The following is a 17,505-nucleotide window of genomic DNA, read 5'->3' as shown; positions in this document are numbered from 1 at the left end:
GAAAGGGATCGTACTGTGCACGCCGCGCTCGCTGCACTACACTACATCACAGACACATACTGCGAGTTTCCACATCTCGCACGGAGAACCGGGTTTCCCGGGTCGCCAATGCCGGCATTTCGTGAATCCTAGGTAGACGGAACCAAAGATCGGATGGCCTCTTGCCTGTTCTGTCTTTGCGCTCTCGTCGCTTGCAATGGAGTTGTGAGCAGCCACCGGGCACGTCTGGCTCGTTAGGCCATCTGGACTGCACGTGTCCCCGTCGGTACACGCGACCTAGGAGAGCGTTTTGCGGTGTATAATCCCTCTTGCCATCGCGGTCTTCCGATGTAATCCCCCAATTGCTCTCCAAGCGGGCAGCGAAGGGACTTCACTCTCCGTTTCCCGTTTCGATCAGCTGCATACGGGCGGTGAAAATCCCGGGATATACGTTCGATCGTCTTGACGAACTGGCTGCCCAGAGACGGCGGTTGTGCCGTGCGGACCTTTCTTCTAACGTTCCTACTTGAACTTGCGATATTTACCGAGGCGTAGATGAGGGATATGTTGAGCAGGCTGTCCCGAGACCTCGCGACGAAGATCTCATTGGGGCCACACGTCGCATATCCTGGCGTACCAACTCTCGCATACGAAATGTCCCCGATCGGCATGACGAAGATACGATGTCTTCTTCGATCACAACCGTCGCATCCCGGCCTTAACACGTCAAGAAAGCTCGACGCCCCATCTCAGGAGCTTCTAGAACAACGCTGACACTTGGTGCTGGTGGGCCACAGTATGTAGAACCATGGCGCATAAGACGCATCATCAGTGCTTCCAGTTGATCTCGCATAACGCGCGCACGTACGCGCCCAGTACAGAAACCGCCCGCACCAGCTGGCGATCACTCTTCCTCCTCCTGGCGAGACGGTGGGAGGAGATGGCCGTGGACCCACCACATGCTGCGGCAGGGCTTCGGGCGTGGAGGCTCGGGGCAAGTAATAGGTAGATATGTATTATGTCGGGAAACTTCGCATATTGCCCATCAAAATCCCGACATCGAGAAATGGCGTTGCGGAGCGTTTATCAAGTTGAAGTCGTCGGTTGAGCGCCGACAAGCAAGGGCGGGGTCTGAATTCAGGGATCCCGGGAAGCGCAAGGATCAGGCCCCTTGTGTTAGGTTAGCTATCGTGAACTATCGATTCGATAAGCGAAGACACACCCCTGCCCTCCCTCTCGCACTCCCCTCCCCCCTACCATCCAGATTGCACAGACAAGCTGAACAATTGAGCCGCATTTTCACAACCGCGCGTCCTTCTCAAACTCGGTGTTGACACGCTGGAACCGGCCCCGTTTCAGCAAAACCCCACGCCCAGCTGGCAGCATGAACGGGACCGGCGCCCGAGGAGCGGGGCTGCCTGTGCGCTCCGTGCTCGTGCTGAGCCAAGCAGCTCGACTTTTTCTTCTTTGCAGATCGATGAGATCTTGTGGAAATCGGGGTTCTCGATGGGTGACCTGTAAGAGTTTTGATCTTGTTACCCACGGTACTTTTCAACCTTGATGCCATACATTCCCCCGCCGGCTTAGTTCTTCGCGCTCATGAGAAAGCGCCCGAACTTTGGGAAGCGGCTCGAGAGGTCAGGTAGGCATCCTTGGGCCCCTGTTTCGGCAATCATCGAGAAATCTGCGGAGTCCAGGTACGATGCCAACCTGGTTTGTCTACCGAGGACGGGCTCGCACTCGCGAGTGTCGATATACAGCGCAGACCGGCGAACAGTCATCTTTAAGACACCAAGTATGTGCCTACTTAGGTGAGCTAGATAGGCCTCCAGTGTTCCACTTCCATCAGGGAGCGTGCTCGGTCCACCGACATGGCGGGCAATGAGATGATGCGCTTTGATGACAGGACGTGATGGCTCGCGGTTAGGTCTCGAGCAACGCAGTGGAAGGCAGATCACCGCAGATGGGCTGTTTCCACATTCAGCATGATATCACCAGCCCCCAAGGTGGCCGACCCAACCAGGACAAGCCGTGTTTATGTGCCAATTTATGCACCAACACGATCCGAGCCGATGCCCTGACCGCGATGCAATCATCTGGCCGGCAAACGGGCGGGCAGATGCGGGATTGTTGCAGCCGAAATGACATGTTGGACAGGGCAGGAGCGTCTCCGCAACTTCGGCGAGGGGTGATGCGAGCAACCGAAGTCAACACCCCGGAACCCGGTATGGGTCGATCGGAGCTATTGCGAATTGCGGGTTGCCCTCCGGGAGAGCGGCACGGCTGCGGCCGGCCCGAGGACCACCCCCCCAAGGCTCTTTACCGAGCCGAGGCGGGCGTGGGCCACGCAGCAGCGCCGGAGGCCAGGAATCGATTCGTGTTCAGTCCGGAATCGTGGGCGGGCCGGTCACGGGATGCACACATCTCTTCAAATCAAGTGCAGGTCAAGTACCGCGCGACACTAGGTTGATTGCGTTTGCCACCGACCCGTCACACCGACCAATTGCCAACCGCCTTGCCGCCCCGCCACCAACTGCCCGAGAGATATGCCAAGGTGGCCGTGCTGCGGCCGCGTTACGTGCCATTTCCGTGGATAAGTCGCGCCACGACAGGTAACCGCGGTGCTGGCCTGGAAGCTGCGTATTATATTCACGTTGAGAGCGGGGGCTGGCGCAGGCTGGAAGGAGAACAGGCTTGGAATATTTGGCGCTGCTTTGTGCGGACGGCGGGAAGTATCCGTACACCACATCACGTAACAGATTCTGTGCCACAGTTGGTGACGCGCCAGAGCGGGGCAGTACCTCGCACAACAGTGAGCGGAGGTACTGTGTTCGTACCCCCAGCTCTCCTCATATCTCTCGGCGGCTACACTAAAATAGGGTAAGACGTCATTACCCCTGACGGTACCGTTCCGTTTAGTGTACGGAATACGCGTAGTGAAATCCGTATTCTGTAAGGTAACTGTAAGGTAACGACATTGAAGTTCGAATAGGTTAAGGTAGTGAGACTCGTGAATGCAGCACTCCTGCCAGTCGCTTGTGCCCGCACAGAACAGGAACAACACCAGCCAGCTGCCAGACTTCGGCACAGTGCATAGGTCAGGTAGCTCCAATTCCTTTTCAAGGGTCACATCATCCCAAGCAAGGCAAACATTTCGAACGTCTCAAACTTGGCCAGAATGTAGCATTCACCGGTAACTTATCCGTTTATGAGCGAAAGACATAAACCTGGGCCATTGACCGCAGTTGCCCTGGAAAGCAACGATAACGAACGTTAGGTTGCCCGCCACACAGAAAGTCGCCAATCGCGATTGGTCATTCTGCAACGGCAATCACATACACTACCCAACGTGGTTAGCGCCGTGGTGATACCGGGGAGATGACAGCATCGCGAGGGGCGTATCAAGCCGGCAGCAAAACCCGAGGCCGTTTTGAAGAGAAAGAACACAAGGCATCATCAAGCCACAAAGAGCAATCGGTGACACGGCCAGCCCGAAGATCATTCGCGGCCTCGGCATTTGACGACATTGGACATTCAGCATTTGTTGGCGTGACGGCCCGTCAAGTTGACCGCTGGTGTGTGGGGCGGGATCTTGGCACTGCCTGGTCCACTGACAAAGATTTCCTCGAGGAAATCACGGCTCCCCGCCCAGCCAGCCAATGATAATGAACGAGCGCGCCTACCCGTTCGCACAAAACCCGATCCGCCCCAAGGTCACTTTCACTCTGAGGTCACAGAATCCTTCATCTCCACCCACCAGCCCCAGCCCCCCCATTCCCCGACAAATTCCAAACCAGTCGAGGTACTTCCGTACTTCTGCGTGTCCCAGGCCAGTCACTGCGCGTTAGTCACTCGCGGGTATCCGTACCTCCTTCCTCCAACTCCAAAGTCACGGCTTGTCCGTCTTCAAATGCAGCTTTGGTCATAACCCAGCCATCTCTGCCCGTAAGTACCTCGTCCATTTCATCTCACAGCGCGCGTTCAATGCGCGATCGCCGCCGAGTCGCGCAAAGATCGTTTTCTGTTATTGTTTTTCTTCTTTCTTTTCCCGGTCCGGTCGTGGACTCGACGCGTGCCGTGCTGCACAAGCAAACGCTTCACGCCCGGTCACAGCATTTTGCTCAGCAATTCGCTCAAGAGGCGGGCAACCTCGGAAGCTGCCCAGGGTCTCTGCGCGGCTGATACCACCAGCGTCCCGAGGCCTCGTCACCGCAGCAAAACGCGCCCCGGGTTCCCATCGCCAGGCGGATCAAGACACTGCATTGTGCGGCTCGGCCCCATCCCATCATGGGTCTTCTAATCCGATTCCATCTCCATTTGCACTCTGAAGCTGCTTCCGGTTTGCTCGTACAGGCAGCATCGCTGACGGCTTTTGGCGCCTTAGACCATGCATCAGTGGACGATTGCGCCCGTGCCGGAGTACATTTACAACTCCACCAGCCACTCCAATGACCTCCAGTGAGTACCTGGTCTCCTTGTATCTTTTTCGTATCCCGGCCACCGCTGCAGCTCGCTGGGCTGGTACCAACCTCTCCTTCTTCCCCCGCCCCTTTTATGTACCCGATGTACTCCTTCCCCAGGCTTTGTCCTGCAAACATGGGAGCCCAGGGAGATCGACCACGTGTGAAGCAGCCAGGAGCAAAAAACGTTCGGATAAGCAAAACATACCATCTTCTGAGCCGCCCGCACACCCTTCAACACCCTCGAACCGCCCTCCTGCAGTCGTGGTCCGTCACCTGGTGCTCTGCGCCCAGGCGGCCTTCGACACCGCTTGCTGTCCGTCTGTAATGAAGCAGCAGCGGACGGCCAACGAAGCGCAACCATGGCGTCCCCTACAGACGACGTCGGGACCGTCGTTGCAACACCAGCCACCATCGCAACATCATCAGCAGCCGCCCACAAATACATTCGCTAACAATGCCGCTTGGTACAGTCAGCCGGCCTACGCTGCTCAGCAGCCCGACATGACGCGGCGTGACCAGGCCGTGGATTACCGAGCCTACCCCACGCAGCCGCCGCAGACGTCGTCGCAGCAGCAGCAGCAGCAACAGCAGCACTCGCATCAGCAACAGCATGCGCAGCATGCGCAGCACCACGCGGCCCCATCCGTGCAGCAGCCGCAGCCGGCCCAGCCGGCCCAGCAGCAGCAGCCGCAGCAGCAGCAACCCCAGGCTCAACCGCCCCAACAGGCGACCCCGACGCCGGCCCCGGCGTCGAGCGGGCGACGGAAACGTCCAGCCCCGGGCGCCCATCCGCCGGCCAGTGCTCCGCAGCACGCTCCGCAACACGGCGCACCTGCTGCTCATGCTGCCCAGCATGCTCCTCACCATGCAGCTCCGCATGGCGCCCAGCATCCGCCTCCGCATCCGCAGCAGCACGCGTCTCAGCACATACAGGCACCCGCATCTACCCAACAACAGCAACAACAACAGCCATCGCAAGCTGCGCAGCCTGGTTCGATTGGTCCTCATCAAGTGCCGCAGCCCCCGGGCCAGCCGTCGCAAGCGCAGGCACATCAGCATCAGCAGCAGCACCAGCAGCATGGCCAGCATCCGCCGCAGCAACAGGCGCAGCCGCAGCCCGTGCCGGGCCCCGCTCCCGCTTCCACCCCCTCGAAGCCGGCTGCTGCCCCGGCACAACAAGCCCCAGTTGACGACGCTACTCCTGCGTCGGCGCCGCCGCCCAAGAAAAGCCGGACCAATACCCCCTGGACACCGGCCGAGGAGCACCGGCTGAAGCAGATGCGTGATGCCGGAAACAGCTGGGCCGAGATTGCCAAGGTAGGCGCCGTCTCTTTCCCGCGTGAGCAATTCCAGGGCTAACGGGGTGCAGACGTTCCCAACCCGAACAGAGGGCAGCGTCAAGAAGCATTGGTATAAGGACATGCACTATGCCGAGTTTGCTGAGGATGAGGTACTTGCCACTTCGGTCTCTGTACTGATATCAATCCCAAGTGCTAACTCGGGCTCCAGAAAGCCGCACTGTTTTCGGCCATTAAGGAGTACGAGAACAACAAATGGAAGGCGATTGGGCAGAAGGTGGGCAAGCCTGCTAAGGCGTGCGAGCAATTTGCGAAGGAGCACTTCCCCGGTATGTAGACGTGGGCACTTTGTCTCATAGCGCCGGCAAACGGAAGCTGACCGGACGGATACAGACCTGTTTCCCCCGCAAAAGGGAAGATGAGCTCGGGCGCCCTCCACGCCGCCACCTGCGATGCACCCACCCTCTCTTGTACCTTTTCCGGACCCTTGTAGCCTTTGCGGTGCGTCGGGTCAACGGCCTCCGAGTCTATACTGTGATGAAGCCCAGACGGCGGTACTCAGAGTCGCCTCAGCTTTCCTGGCTTTGTTGACAGACCAGGTGACAGTTGTTTTCGTTCAGTCTGGTTCAGTGGGTCCGTCTACCCGTTCGCGAGGCCTTTCGGACGGAAACAAAACTCGACAACTCGTGTCTTTTGTCAAAGTTGATATTTAGTCAGTCCAGATTGTGGCTTTCCGTCAGTCGTCGGCTCTGATTCTCCCTGTTGAACTTTGCTGTTCTGGGCTCTGGGGGTTTCTTTGTGGAGTTCCGGTTCCGATAGGCTCAGGGCATGGCTTCCGGGTAGTGGATGGGTCGCTCTCACGGACTCTACGCTTGGCTTGTCGGGGATTTCCCCAGCTAGAGGGGGTCGATTCCTTGATGGGGCAAGCCAAGCGCAGAAGAGCTGATCCTGCTGGCGGTGGCGCGAGGTATATTGTTTTGTGTTTTCTTTTCCTTTTCGAGTGTCGTTGTGCTAGTCAACTCCCACCTCGACGTTGGGAGCTCCTCGAGATTGAAGGCTGGACATTAGGCGTTATCCCTCATTCTTTGCTTCTCCCTTTGCTAGGGTTGACCGGATGTCTAACGCGGCGATTCCTGGTTGTGGATGGCAATGGAATTGTCAAGGAATGGCGGGTCCTTGCATCCGCGGTATAAATATCCTAGGTCACATCATCGTCTTTTTAACGCTCCGTGTCTGTTCTCTGAGTCGCTCTCCGACTCCCGCTGTCGGTGTTGCGGCGGTAACTTACAGTTTGTGCCATCACGACCAGGACATACGCCCACGCCGGGACGTACCGCTGAACCTTCAGAACCTGGCGCTATTTGTAGATCCTCAAGGGGGAAAGTCGATTGTTGCCGTTTCGCTCGCCAGGGCCGATCAGCCACAATAGGGATACGTCTGGAAATCGTAAATAACACTACAGTGCCGTGCGGTGTAAGTGCAGCATCACCAGGTAGCTCGGGCACTCGTAGCTATCGGTCCTGCGGCGTCATTGAAGGCAACGTTAAAACACCTCCCTCACACCCCTTTATTAGGTAGGGTGAATGTAACCGGACTAAATCCGGCAAAACAGCTACCATGCTGGTTAAACTATGCCTTCATATTGGCTCATAGTGTACAGTTGACTAACGTGTCGGGCCGAGCGATTGTCTTGTCTTGGGAGGCGACGCCTCACAGCTCGGGTTTCATGGCTCGGAGATAGTTAAACACGTCCACCAGCATGAAAAGTTATGCAGGAATACGAGAGGGATCGTTCATCCGGTCCGCCTGGAAGGAGGAGGAAATGCAGTGATGCAAGTTTGCTGGTCGCATGGACCGGCCAATCACTCGTCCATTAAGCGATCAGCGAGGACCCACACGTCAAAGGACACTACACTATTCCGCCGTTAAACGTTCGTTAGTGAACCTGCAAGCCATGTCTTACGACGCCCCCCTAATCCGGTAATCTGGGGAAATGGAAAAAAAAAGCCTGCCGTCAGTGAACGGCCCGGTCGGAATTGGCGAGTTTTGTTGGAGCAAAGATGCATATGTCGTACGGACACTACTGCTGTGTAAGCCATGGACTGATGTCGGCCGGCAAACTGCTTCGCATCAGAAGTGTCCATTCCATCGCATCACATCAGAAGTCCTCCCCTTTCAGGTTTTGCAGACCACAACGGCTGTCGCATTTGGGCAGAACGCCAACACGAGCAAGCAGGGCGAAGGCCCCACCCAGCATCTGCGGGTGGGTAGCAGCGGATCCGTATTTTGCCCAGCCTGGACTTGGTTGGCCCAGGCGCTGCGCCAGCAAGGTCCAGCAGGGCAGCCAGCGATGTAAAATTGACCCGCTCGCGGTCCCCACTGCTTCCTCGGCGATTCTCCCCCTTTCGACGGAGAACAACTTACCCTGCCCCAGGACCTTCTAACCGTTCGTTTCTTCAACTTTGGTTACCTAGGATCCTTCGCTTTTCACCGAGGGGCCCGGAAAGGTCGCTTGTCCATTCGTTTTGAGGGAAACGCGAAGTTGTAGCACTGTGGTCCTTTTTTCCTTTTCGCGACAGCTACTTCCGACCGCCAACCTCCAACCAGCCGATCGTTTCAACGTCACGCGAAGCACCTACCCCCGAGTGTTCGTTCGTTCCGCCAGCGCCGTCGCCCTCCCGCCTTCAGCGCACTAGGCAAGGCCATCGAAGAATCTGGACTGCCCCAGGCCCGAGTTCGCCCTTCCCGACTCAGCCGACGCATTCCAGCACCCCGCATAGACCACCCGTGCCGTAGATACCGCAACCAGCGAGGTGGATCAAACCGGGCGTGAGCCTTCAGCCTCAAGGACGTCACTCCTCGGTGCCGAACCTCGACTCTACACAATTCACATCCTTGCTCGCTACTCGACCCTCGCTCACGTGGACGACAATGGTTCGATCCCTGCTGCCTTTGGGCGCCGCCCTGCTCGGCGCGGCCACCGTCCTGGCCGACAGTCCCCAGAAGTGCTCCTTGACGCAGAAGTGCCCTAAGGAGGCGCCGTGCTGTTCTCGTGAGTAGCGCCCAGGAAGAAAGACCGTCCTACAAGGCACGCATCACTGATGTTGGGAAACCCGCGGTACAGAGTACGGCGAATGCGGCGTCGGCGCCTACTGCCTCGGCGGCTGCGACCCGCGCATGTCCTTCTCCCTCGACTCGTGCGTGCCCGAGCCGGTGTGCCAGTCCAAGACGTACAAGATGGACTCCCTCGACCGCTACAAGGACATCAGCAAGTATCTCGGCGACCCGAACGAGGCGGACTGGGTCGGCCAGGGCCAGCCGCTGGTGTACAACGGAAATGTGCTCCTGACCATGCCGCCGAACTCGGTCGGCACCGTTCTGGCCTCGACGACGTACATGTGGTACGGCAACGTCAAGGCGAAGCTTAAGACGTCCAAGGACCGCGGTGTGGTGACCGCCTTCATCCTACTCAGCGACGTCAAGGACGAGATCGACTACGAGTTTGTGGGCGCCGACCTGAGCACCGCCCAGACAAACTACTACTTCCAGGGCATTCCCAACTGTAAGTGGCGCTGTTTTTATGTGTTCCTGCTGAGCCTACTGTGGTTCGATTCTGACCGCCATCCATAGACGACAACTCGGTCAACATCACCGACCTGTCCGACACGTACAACAACTTCCACGAGTACGAGATCCGGTGGACGCCCGACGATATTACGTGGCTCGTGGATGGCAAGGTCGGCCGCATCAAGAAGAGGGCGGATACGTGGAACGCGACGTCGAACCAGTGGGCGTTCCCGCAGACGCCGGCGCGCGTGCAGATCTCCATCTGGCCCGGCGGTCTGGCGTCCAACGCGCAGGGCACCATCGACTGGGCCGGCGGCGTGATCGACTGGAACTCGGACGAGATCAAGAAGTACGGCTACTACTTCGCCACCTTTGGCGAGATCACGGTCGAGTGCTACAACGCCTCGAGCCCGCCGGGCACCAACAAGGGCGTGTCGTACTACTACAACGACGTGTCGGCCACCAACAACACGGTGGTCGACAGCGACAAGCCGACCGTGCTCAAGAGCTTCCTCGCGACGGGCACGGACATGAACAAGACGGACGGCACGACGACGGGCAGCGCGACCGGCACCGCCTCGTCCTCGGTCAACGCCATCCCCGGCGGCGGCTCGACCCCGGGCGGCGGCGCCCAGGTGCCCGGCAGCAGCAACTCGGGCTCGTCCAGCTCCGGCTCGAGCGGCGGCTCCAGCAGCAACAGCGCGCCCGACTGCGCCACCACGGGCTTCTCGCAATCCTGCGACAGCGGCAGCGGCAGCGGCGGCTCCAACCCGAACAACGCCGCCCGCGCCATCGACCGCACCCTCGGCGCCAGCGCCTTTGCCGTCGTCATCGGCTTTGCCGCGCTGCTTCTCCTCTGATCTCTCTCCTTCCCTCCCTCTCTCTCTCACGGTTGGGTTTTACTTGTGTCCAATCTATTATTATGTCTTGGCCATTTGCTTTTGCCAATTGGTGTTTGTTCGTCCCTGGGCATATCGGCGGCGATCTCTCTTGGTTCGCAAACAACAACAAACATGAAACGAGAAATGGCGGCCCCCCCACCCGAGGCTGTTTGTGTATGTATGGCCTTCTTAGCCCGGCCCGGTAGTAGTACTCTGCGGCGCGATATGACCCGTCATCTAATGTCTAGCTCTACTTTTACTGCTTTTTTTTTTTTCTGTATTGACTTGGATACCGATATCGTACCGTCTCCCTCGCCGTGCTTGTACACAACGCTGGTTTGGGTTAACGCTTATTTGGGTTTTTCGGTGCTTGTCCCACCTCCTTTTCTTATTTTTCGGTTCTTGCGTATCGCGCGTGGGATGGGAAGGGGAGGTTGTGGGTTACATTGCAAACAGGCACAGGGTTTCAAGATGCCAGTTCGGTCATATTTTGAAAGGTTTCGCCGTCATTTTTTTTGGATGCTTGACTCGTGGACTCTTCTCAAAGGTCTCGGTATTGAACGGTGTGTGCTGCAAGTGAGCGCTTGCGGTTTCCGTTTGGACCACTGCTACTGTTGTTGTTGCTGCCATTGGCATCGTCGTTGTAGGTGGTTATAGTTGGGGGCGGGGAGCGGGGGGGTGAGGGGGGGGGACGGCGGGGAGACGGGGCAGTGTTTTGTGTTTTATTTGTCTTTTGTCTGCCTGGCGTTGAAACGAAGCACCGACTATCCGTGGTATGTTTGGCGCTGCTGTAATGGCTTAGGCCGTCCGCTCCTTGACAACCAGAGAGCAGATGGGGTTGGCGTCGATGGACAAGAAAGGAAGGGAGGGTAAGAGAGTAGTGTGGGGAGAATGGCGACTGCGCTGGGGGGGGTGTAAATACCGACTGTTCATGCGCCATGGCTGTCTGGTCTGGCGCGACGGTGCGTGTAATGTTTGTTGTATATACACTGAGTGGTGTGGAAGTGAGGATTGAGTGCGTCTGAAGCTTCCAGGTTGTCCCGTGGTGTGCCGCTGCTTGTTACGGCCTGGAGGTTTACCGGCATGCTCGTATGTCACAGGAAACTGCCGCGGACAATACGAAGCATGAATTCGAACCGCTCCGAGAGAAGATATATGGTCCACTTAGGTGCCCTTTGTGCGGCCGACTCTCCGTGTCCCAACGAATTACACCCGGGACCAGGCACAATAAGTCGATGTTGAGTGCTCTACCGCCGCCACTCCGAACCCGTGAAAGCTGGCCAACCCGGCCAGTCAGGCGGGGGAAGACTGATGGTCCCGAATGCTCAAAAAGGAGACACCTAGACATCAAAACTGCAAAAGAAAGATCAGTGCAAAAGGTGGACGTTAAAGAGGTCCCGCCAAGACTAATTTCGGCCAATTGTCGGCAATGTTTTTACGACGTTTTTACACAACCCCGATCGCCAAGGCGTTTGCACTATCGCCAAGCGGTTAGTTCGCCGGGGGAACGGGGGCCGACGCTAGCCCCCCGTTAATTAGGGTTCGGGTTATAGTTAGGATACGGGTTATAGTTAGGGTGTAGGTTAACTTTGTTTTCTTTTTTTTCGATTTGGTTGAGGTTTCGCGAAGTTGTTGCTATAAGTCTTTACGATTCTTTGTTGTTGATGTTGCTCAATGTTGTCGTGGCCCCGCTCACTGCTTGGCGATTGTAAATACTTGTAAACGGTAGGTTCCGAAATTAGTCTTGGCGGGACCTCTTTAACGACGACCGTGCAAAACCCACATAGGCCTGATTCGGGCAGGCGCTCCCGAACAAGATTTCGATGAATCTGGACCTGAGGCCTGGACCAATTCACTTCCATCTTATCCAAATTTGGGAGTGGGGGTTATTCTTAAAGAGGTCCCGCCAAGACTAATTTCGGAACCTGCCGTTTACAAGTATTTACAAATTGCCGCGAGGGAGCGGGGTCGCCACGACTTCGAGCAACATCAACAACGAAGAATTGCAAAGACTCGTAGCAGCAACTTCGTGAAACCTCAACCAAATTGAAAAAAAAAGAAAACGAAGTTAACCCGCACCCTAACCTTGACCCTCACCCTAACTATAACCCTCACCCTAACTAGCGGGGGGCTGGCGCCGCCCTCCGTACCCCCGGCGAACTAACCCGTGGCTAACCCGTGGCGATAGTGCAAACCCCTTGGCGGTCTTGGCGGGGTACTGACGCTGTAAAAACATTGCCGACAATTGGCCGAAATTAGTCTTGGCGGGACCTCTTTAAGATCCAGCACATCAGGTGGCAGTGGAAATCTCCACTTAGCCCCTGGGGGAAACTAGCGCCACACTTGGGGGAATCAATGCGCATCCAGAATTCAGGTCTTTCGCACTCCGTACACTACGCGCGTGGCCTTCGCAGCTGCAAGGACGGAGCCCAAGGCGACACAAGGCTGGGCGAATTGCCCCACCGATTCCTGATCTCTCCAGGATCAGTCTCTGTTTATGATGGGAACACACCTGAAACGTATCCGAATAACCCACAGAACAGTCCTCGCGCTCCAACCACCAACTGCGCACGCCGCTCCCACCACACTTGCCGGCCACAGCGATTCCCGCCCGGCGCCGCCCCGCTGGCCTTGAACCATGGACCTTCTGCGCCGAGCGAGCAAGTTCGTCCTGGCACGGGGTCCACGGGATCCACGCCTCCCTCTGGCAGACGAAAAGGGCAAGCTGCGCTCGAGAGGGACACTAGCAGCGCGCTTCGACTACCTCAGGCGACCGCTGAGGCTAAAGGGGAACTCGACCATCTCCGTGCCGCTCGGAGTGGTGCTCCTCTTCCCCTGCATCGTCGTCGTCCTTATCCTGGTGCTGTTTGTCCGCCATCAGGGCTCCAGCGGGATGCTCACATCATCCACGGGTGCGCCGCCAGCGATACGGTTCGTGGCACGCGCCCTCTGTCCTACAACATTGCAACCCACTCCGCTGACAAGGCCGGCTCCAGGAAAATTAGCGAGAAGCACGACAAGGTCTTCGTCACGGGCTGTGTTGAACCGGACACCAGCAAGCCTCGCGCCAATGCCGCCTTCGTCGTGCTGGCGAGAAACAAAGAGCTGGACGGCGTGGTCCAGTCCCTCAAGTCGATCGAGCGCCACTTCAACCGGTGGTTCCACTACCCCTACGTCTTCCTGAACGACGGCGACTTCAACCAGACGTTCAAGGACACCGTCAGGAACCACACGTCGAGCAAGGTCGAGTTCGGCAAGGTTGGGCCCGACATGTGGGGGTATCCCGACTGGGTCGACCCCAAGGTCGCCAAGGAGGGCATCAACAAGCAGGGGGACAACGCCATCATGTACGGCGGCATGGAAAGCTACCACTTCATGTGCCGCTTCTACTCGGGGTGCGCCCGGCCCGCCGTTCTTCCCGTCGCGTTCGCTTGGTAATGTGCTGACTGGCGCTAGATTCTTCTACAAGCACCCGCTTCTCGCCCAGTACGAGTGGTACTGGCGCCTGGAGCCCGAGATCAAGTACTTCTGCGACATCACCTAGTAGGCGTTCCCCATGTCGGCTTTCAAGCCCGCCTGTGTGTTTTGCTGACCCTTCCCGCAGCGATCCTTTCCTCAAGATGATAGAGCACAACAAGACGTATGGCTTCACCATCGCCGTCAAGGAGCTGCGCGAGACAGTGCCCAACATCTTCCGCTACGCCTCAGCCTACAAGCGCCTCAACAACTTGACTTCGCAGGGCCTCTGGGAGATGTTTATCGAGCCGCAGCCGGAGAAGGAGGCCGCGCCCGAGGACAAGGACAAGGAGGCGCAGCGCAACGAGCCCCCGCGCCCGCCCGAGATCGATTTGGAGGCCATGGAGGGCGAGAAGTACAACATGTGCCACTTTTGGTCCAACTTTGAGATTGCCCGCCTCGACTTCTTCCGGAGCAAGGCGTACGAGGATTTCTTTCAGATGATGGACCGCAGCGGCGGCTTCTGGATGGAGCGGGTGCGTCGTCCGCCTTGTCTTTTTTTCCCTTTCCCCTTATGTCATCCATGCCCTCTGCCTCACTTCGCTTGCTAACGGACGAGAAATCAGTGGGGCGACGCACCGATCCACTCCCTCGCGGCCGGCGCCCTGCTCGCGCCGCGCGACATCCACTACTTCCGCGACTTCGGCTACCGCCACACGACCATCCAGCACTGCCCGCCCAACGCCCCCGGGCGGCAGCTCCCGCGCGAGCCCTTCCTCGAGATGACGACGCTCGACGAGCGCAAGCGCCGCGAGGAGGACGCCTACTGGGACGAGATCGACCCGGTCCAGGAGAACGGCGTCGGCTGCCGCTGCCGCTGCGACACCGACATCGTCGACGTCGAGGGCAAGGAGGGCAGCTGCCTGGCCGAGTGGGTCGACGTCGCTGGCGGGTGGGCCAGTCCTTGATGAACGTGTGTTTGTTTCTTCGCTTGTCCTGGCTTTTATACATCATGATGCTTGTCTTCATAATCATAATGTCATGGTAGTCATGGAGATGGGTGGGGGACATAATGGCGAAGACGGATAGATTTGAGCAGCAGAACGCTGCTCTACCACAATTCAGATGTATGTATAGGGTACCGGCACCGTTTGTTTCCAAGAGAAGCTCCCACGTCCCCACCAGACAGACACTGATGGGCTGAAGTCTGGTCGCACCATACACCCAACATTGTGCATTGTTCGGGGAAACATACGACTTACCTTGGATATACCTCATATGACTCGCTGCTTACTTGCTTGCTTACTTACCTGTTAGTGATGGTTACCACTCCTCTCGTACTCACCTTCCCTCGACTTTACCCCTCCAAGTCGAGCCGAGCAGGTCATGCATCAAGCACCACTCCGAATCGACAAGGCTGGATTGGAAAACAGCGACCAGCGTCTTGGCAGCACCGCCGGAGGGGAGGGCAGCAAGAAGACCGCGGCAAGCATAGTTAGTGTCGCTGCGGCTGGTCAGCCTTACCATCTGTGGTTTGTGGTTCATTCAGAAAAGGAGGGGGGGGGGGGGGGGGGGGGACGGGGGAGGCGCCCTGTGGGTGTAAGCCGAGATTCACACTTTCCTACTTACCTACCTACCTGTGATGTGGAAAACGCCGGAACGGTGCGCAGCAGAAATAGATGCCGAGCACCACGGCCGGGAGAATGAGCAGGGCGAGAACGAGAGAGATGGTAGAGAGGGGAAGCTGGTCGGCCCAGAGTTGGAGAGTCCTGCAAGAAGTCAGTTCTCTTGAGCCTGCCAGTCCGCTTTGTGCGGTTGTGGCATTCAGGTTCGCAGCTGGGTCGGGCAGCCCGCCCGCCAGCTTGCGCACCGATTCGTACAGCTCGTCGAACGGGCTGTCCCAGGCCTCCTCCACCCTCCGCTTAGCGGCTTTCAGCCTGGCGCGGGCTTTCTCGACCCAGCAGAGCATGGGGACGCCGTACCAGTCGGGGATCCCTGTGTCGCGGTGGTAGATGCAGCGCTGGAGCCGGTCGGTCAGGATCTCGTACGCTTGCTCGTAGGCGGCCAGCTGGGAGGCGTTCGCAGCGGTCTGCCGGGCCCGCTGGTAGACCATGTTTATCTCGCGCCTGGACGACCGGGTCGACACGCCGAGGAGCGTGTAGGGCGTCTGCAGACTGTCCAGAGTCCGCGGGTCCGCGTGGTTGGTGTTTTCGCTGATGACGAGGCTGATATACATGGCGATTGCCATGCCCAGCACCCACTCCCGGTCGGGCATGTCGAGGATGGTCTGGATCCCGTATTCGACGGCCGTGTGGATGCCCTCAACGATGCCCTCGGCGAGTGGCTGCGAAACGGCGCTCACGAGGAGGTAGGCCGCGTCGGCGGCTTCGAGCAGCATCTTGGCTTGGAGATTCCCCTGGGTCCTGTTTTGGAGTTGATTAACAGGGTAAACGTGGAGGTAGTTGTGTAGGTAGATGAACTTCCCAGTTTCTCTTTGTCTTCTCAAGGATAGCAGTGTCGAGTCGCGCTGCAGGCGAAGACGCGGGAGCGAGCTATGAGGTCGGCAGCTCTCCAGGTCGCGAAGTGCGCGTCCAGCATGCGGATATGATGGCTATCTTATAATTATTTACGCGATCGGCTGTTCCGTCCTCTGGTTGTGATCAATGCTATTGTGCTACCAGTTGCGAGTACGGAATACTGGCTTTGTGTTGTTGGCCTTGGCTGTCAGACATTGGCTCATTGCGTCTGCTTTGTGCTGCTCCTTCGTGATCCTGTGTACTATCATTAAGTTTTTAGGCACATACCAGTAGTAACAGTAACCAAGTTGTTGCACATCAACTAGCCGTAATCACCTCTGAGTCTCAGGGTATTGACACGTCCCCTACAGCCACCCAGTCCCCCCCAGTCCCCCTTGCTCAGCTTCGCCTCGACCACCACGCCGCTCCCCTGGAAGTAGCACCTCGTCGCGTCGGACGCCGGTCGTTGTGTTGCCGGACGCTGATGCTTCAGTCAGTTTTGCCGCCCTGCTTCCCAAGACGCGGCCCATGTCGACGGGTAGAATGGACCGCCTGAAGCATCCACGAGGCGCACTCATGACGCAACCGCACCAGCCTCGCGGGAAGCCCCTGCTCTCGCTCACACTCCCTGCGGGATCCCCGGGACTTCCGTTGGAGCCAATGCCGATGAGCTTCACTTGGCGATTGGGACATCAACACCAAAGGAGATACCACATCAGGTCAATAAGCTATGTTTACTGGTAACTCTCTCCATGCGATTTATACACCTGGGCGGGGGGCATTAAGTCTGGCCTGACCCGCATGAGATGCTTCCCTGGCACGAGAATTTGGATTGGGACTATATACCCTTGGGGCCCTGAGATCCTGTTAGATCAAGAGCGTCCGATGGACGCCGTCGACTCTCTGTTGCGCTGACGGGACGAAGGCCATGACTCAAGTGACATTCGCGGGGACAGACGGAAGTGATGTGTAGTGGTGTCAAAACCGTGGCCCTTCGTGCTATTGAATGACAGCTGCCGCCCACAGTACTTAGACCCAGAACATACGTGTAAGCCGCTTCCTTCAATGCTGCCATACTCCGTTTCCCCCACTGGTTGCTGTAATTAACCATCACGCCAGCAACGTTGCGTGGCAGAGGCGAGGTAGCATTGTTCTCTCATCAACTGTTTAGCCGGCGGATGCTGTAATTAAGCCGCTGTCAACATTCTGTCCTCCAGTCCGTGATACCTCGACCTCCCCTGCGGAAGTACTTAACGCGAAGATGGACAAACCTGAAGTCTTCCTCACCAACTGACATCCCACACAACTAACGTCTTACATCTCCCCTCGAAAAAGGCCGCCAACC

General features: G+C 57.7%; 4 protein-coding genes across 4 annotated transcripts; 3 read left to right on the top strand and 1 right to left on the bottom strand.

Moving 5' to 3' along the window:
• The first annotated feature begins 3,686 nt into the window (after nucleotides 1-3,686).
• Nucleotides 3,687-6,523, top strand: THITE_2120434 (uncharacterized protein). Its single transcript, XM_003656013.1, has 5 exons — nucleotides 3,687-3,924; nucleotides 4,364-5,759; nucleotides 5,812-5,892; nucleotides 5,952-6,069; nucleotides 6,134-6,523. The coding sequence occupies exons 2-5, from the start codon at nucleotides 4,767-4,769 to the stop codon at nucleotides 6,160-6,162; spliced, it is 1,221 nt and encodes a 406-aa protein (XP_003656061.1). The 5' UTR covers nucleotides 3,687-3,924; nucleotides 4,364-4,766; the 3' UTR covers nucleotides 6,163-6,523.
• A 1,630-nt stretch (nucleotides 6,524-8,153) lies between these two features.
• THITE_2069256 (glycoside hydrolase family 16 protein) lies at nucleotides 8,154-10,792 on the top strand. The gene is made up of 3 exons (XM_003656012.1): nucleotides 8,154-8,792; nucleotides 8,865-9,302; nucleotides 9,371-10,792. The coding sequence occupies exons 1-3, from the start codon at nucleotides 8,672-8,674 to the stop codon at nucleotides 10,165-10,167; spliced, it is 1,356 nt and encodes a 451-aa protein (XP_003656060.1). The 5' UTR covers nucleotides 8,154-8,671; the 3' UTR covers nucleotides 10,168-10,792.
• A 1,772-nt stretch (nucleotides 10,793-12,564) lies between these two features.
• Nucleotides 12,565-14,972, top strand: THITE_60698 (glycosyltransferase family 15 protein). Its single transcript, XM_003656011.1, has 5 exons — nucleotides 12,565-13,119; nucleotides 13,185-13,583; nucleotides 13,645-13,731; nucleotides 13,793-14,180; nucleotides 14,271-14,972. The coding sequence occupies exons 1-5, from the start codon at nucleotides 12,827-12,829 to the stop codon at nucleotides 14,610-14,612; spliced, it is 1,509 nt and encodes a 502-aa protein (XP_003656059.1). The 5' UTR covers nucleotides 12,565-12,826; the 3' UTR covers nucleotides 14,613-14,972.
• A 13-nt stretch (nucleotides 14,973-14,985) lies between these two features.
• Nucleotides 14,986-16,042, bottom strand: THITE_2091221 (uncharacterized protein; the record flags this gene model as incomplete). Its single annotated transcript, XM_003656010.1, has 2 exons — nucleotides 14,986-15,148; nucleotides 15,282-16,042. 2 exons carry the CDS (start codon nucleotides 16,040-16,042, stop codon nucleotides 14,986-14,988), a joined length of 924 nt encoding a protein of 307 aa, XP_003656058.1.
• Nucleotides 16,043-17,505: the final 1,463 nt, after the last annotated feature.

The sequence above is a fragment of the Thermothielavioides terrestris genome, chromosome 4 (genome assembly GCF_000226115.1).
Source record: "Thermothielavioides terrestris NRRL 8126 chromosome 4, complete sequence".
NCBI classification, from domain to species: domain Eukaryota; kingdom Fungi; phylum Ascomycota; class Sordariomycetes; order Sordariales; family Chaetomiaceae; genus Thermothielavioides; species Thermothielavioides terrestris.
Note: the sequence above shows the minus strand (reverse complement) of the source record. Positions and strands in the feature narration are given on the sequence as shown.

Bases quoted from the DNA above. Each gene is read 5' to 3' on its own strand.
- THITE_60698 (XM_003656011.1), top strand. From the start codon at position 12,827: ATGGACCTTCTGCGCCGAGCGAGCAAGTTCGTCCTGGCACGGGGTCCA. The intron at 13,584-13,644 runs GTGCGCCCGGCC...GACTGGCGCTAG, and splicing joins ATGTGCCGCTTCTACTCGGG to ATTCTTCTACAAGCACCCGC. The intron at 13,732-13,792 runs GTAGGCGTTCCC...CCCTTCCCGCAG, and splicing joins TACTTCTGCGACATCACCTA to CGATCCTTTCCTCAAGATGA.
- THITE_2069256 (XM_003656012.1), top strand. From the start codon at position 8,672: ATGGTTCGATCCCTGCTGCCTTTGGGCGCCGCCCTGCTCGGCGCGGCC. The intron at 8,793-8,864 runs GTGAGTAGCGCC...CCCGCGGTACAG, and splicing joins GGAGGCGCCGTGCTGTTCTC to AGTACGGCGAATGCGGCGTC. The intron at 9,303-9,370 runs GTAAGTGGCGCT...CGCCATCCATAG, and splicing joins CTTCCAGGGCATTCCCAACT to ACGACAACTCGGTCAACATC.
- THITE_2120434 (XM_003656013.1), top strand. From the start codon at position 4,767: ATGAAGCAGCAGCGGACGGCCAACGAAGCGCAACCATGGCGTCCCCTA. The intron at 5,760-5,811 runs GTAGGCGCCGTC...AACGGGGTGCAG, and splicing joins GCTGGGCCGAGATTGCCAAG to ACGTTCCCAACCCGAACAGA. The intron at 6,070-6,133 runs GTATGTAGACGT...GGACGGATACAG, and splicing joins TGCGAAGGAGCACTTCCCCG to ACCTGTTTCCCCCGCAAAAG.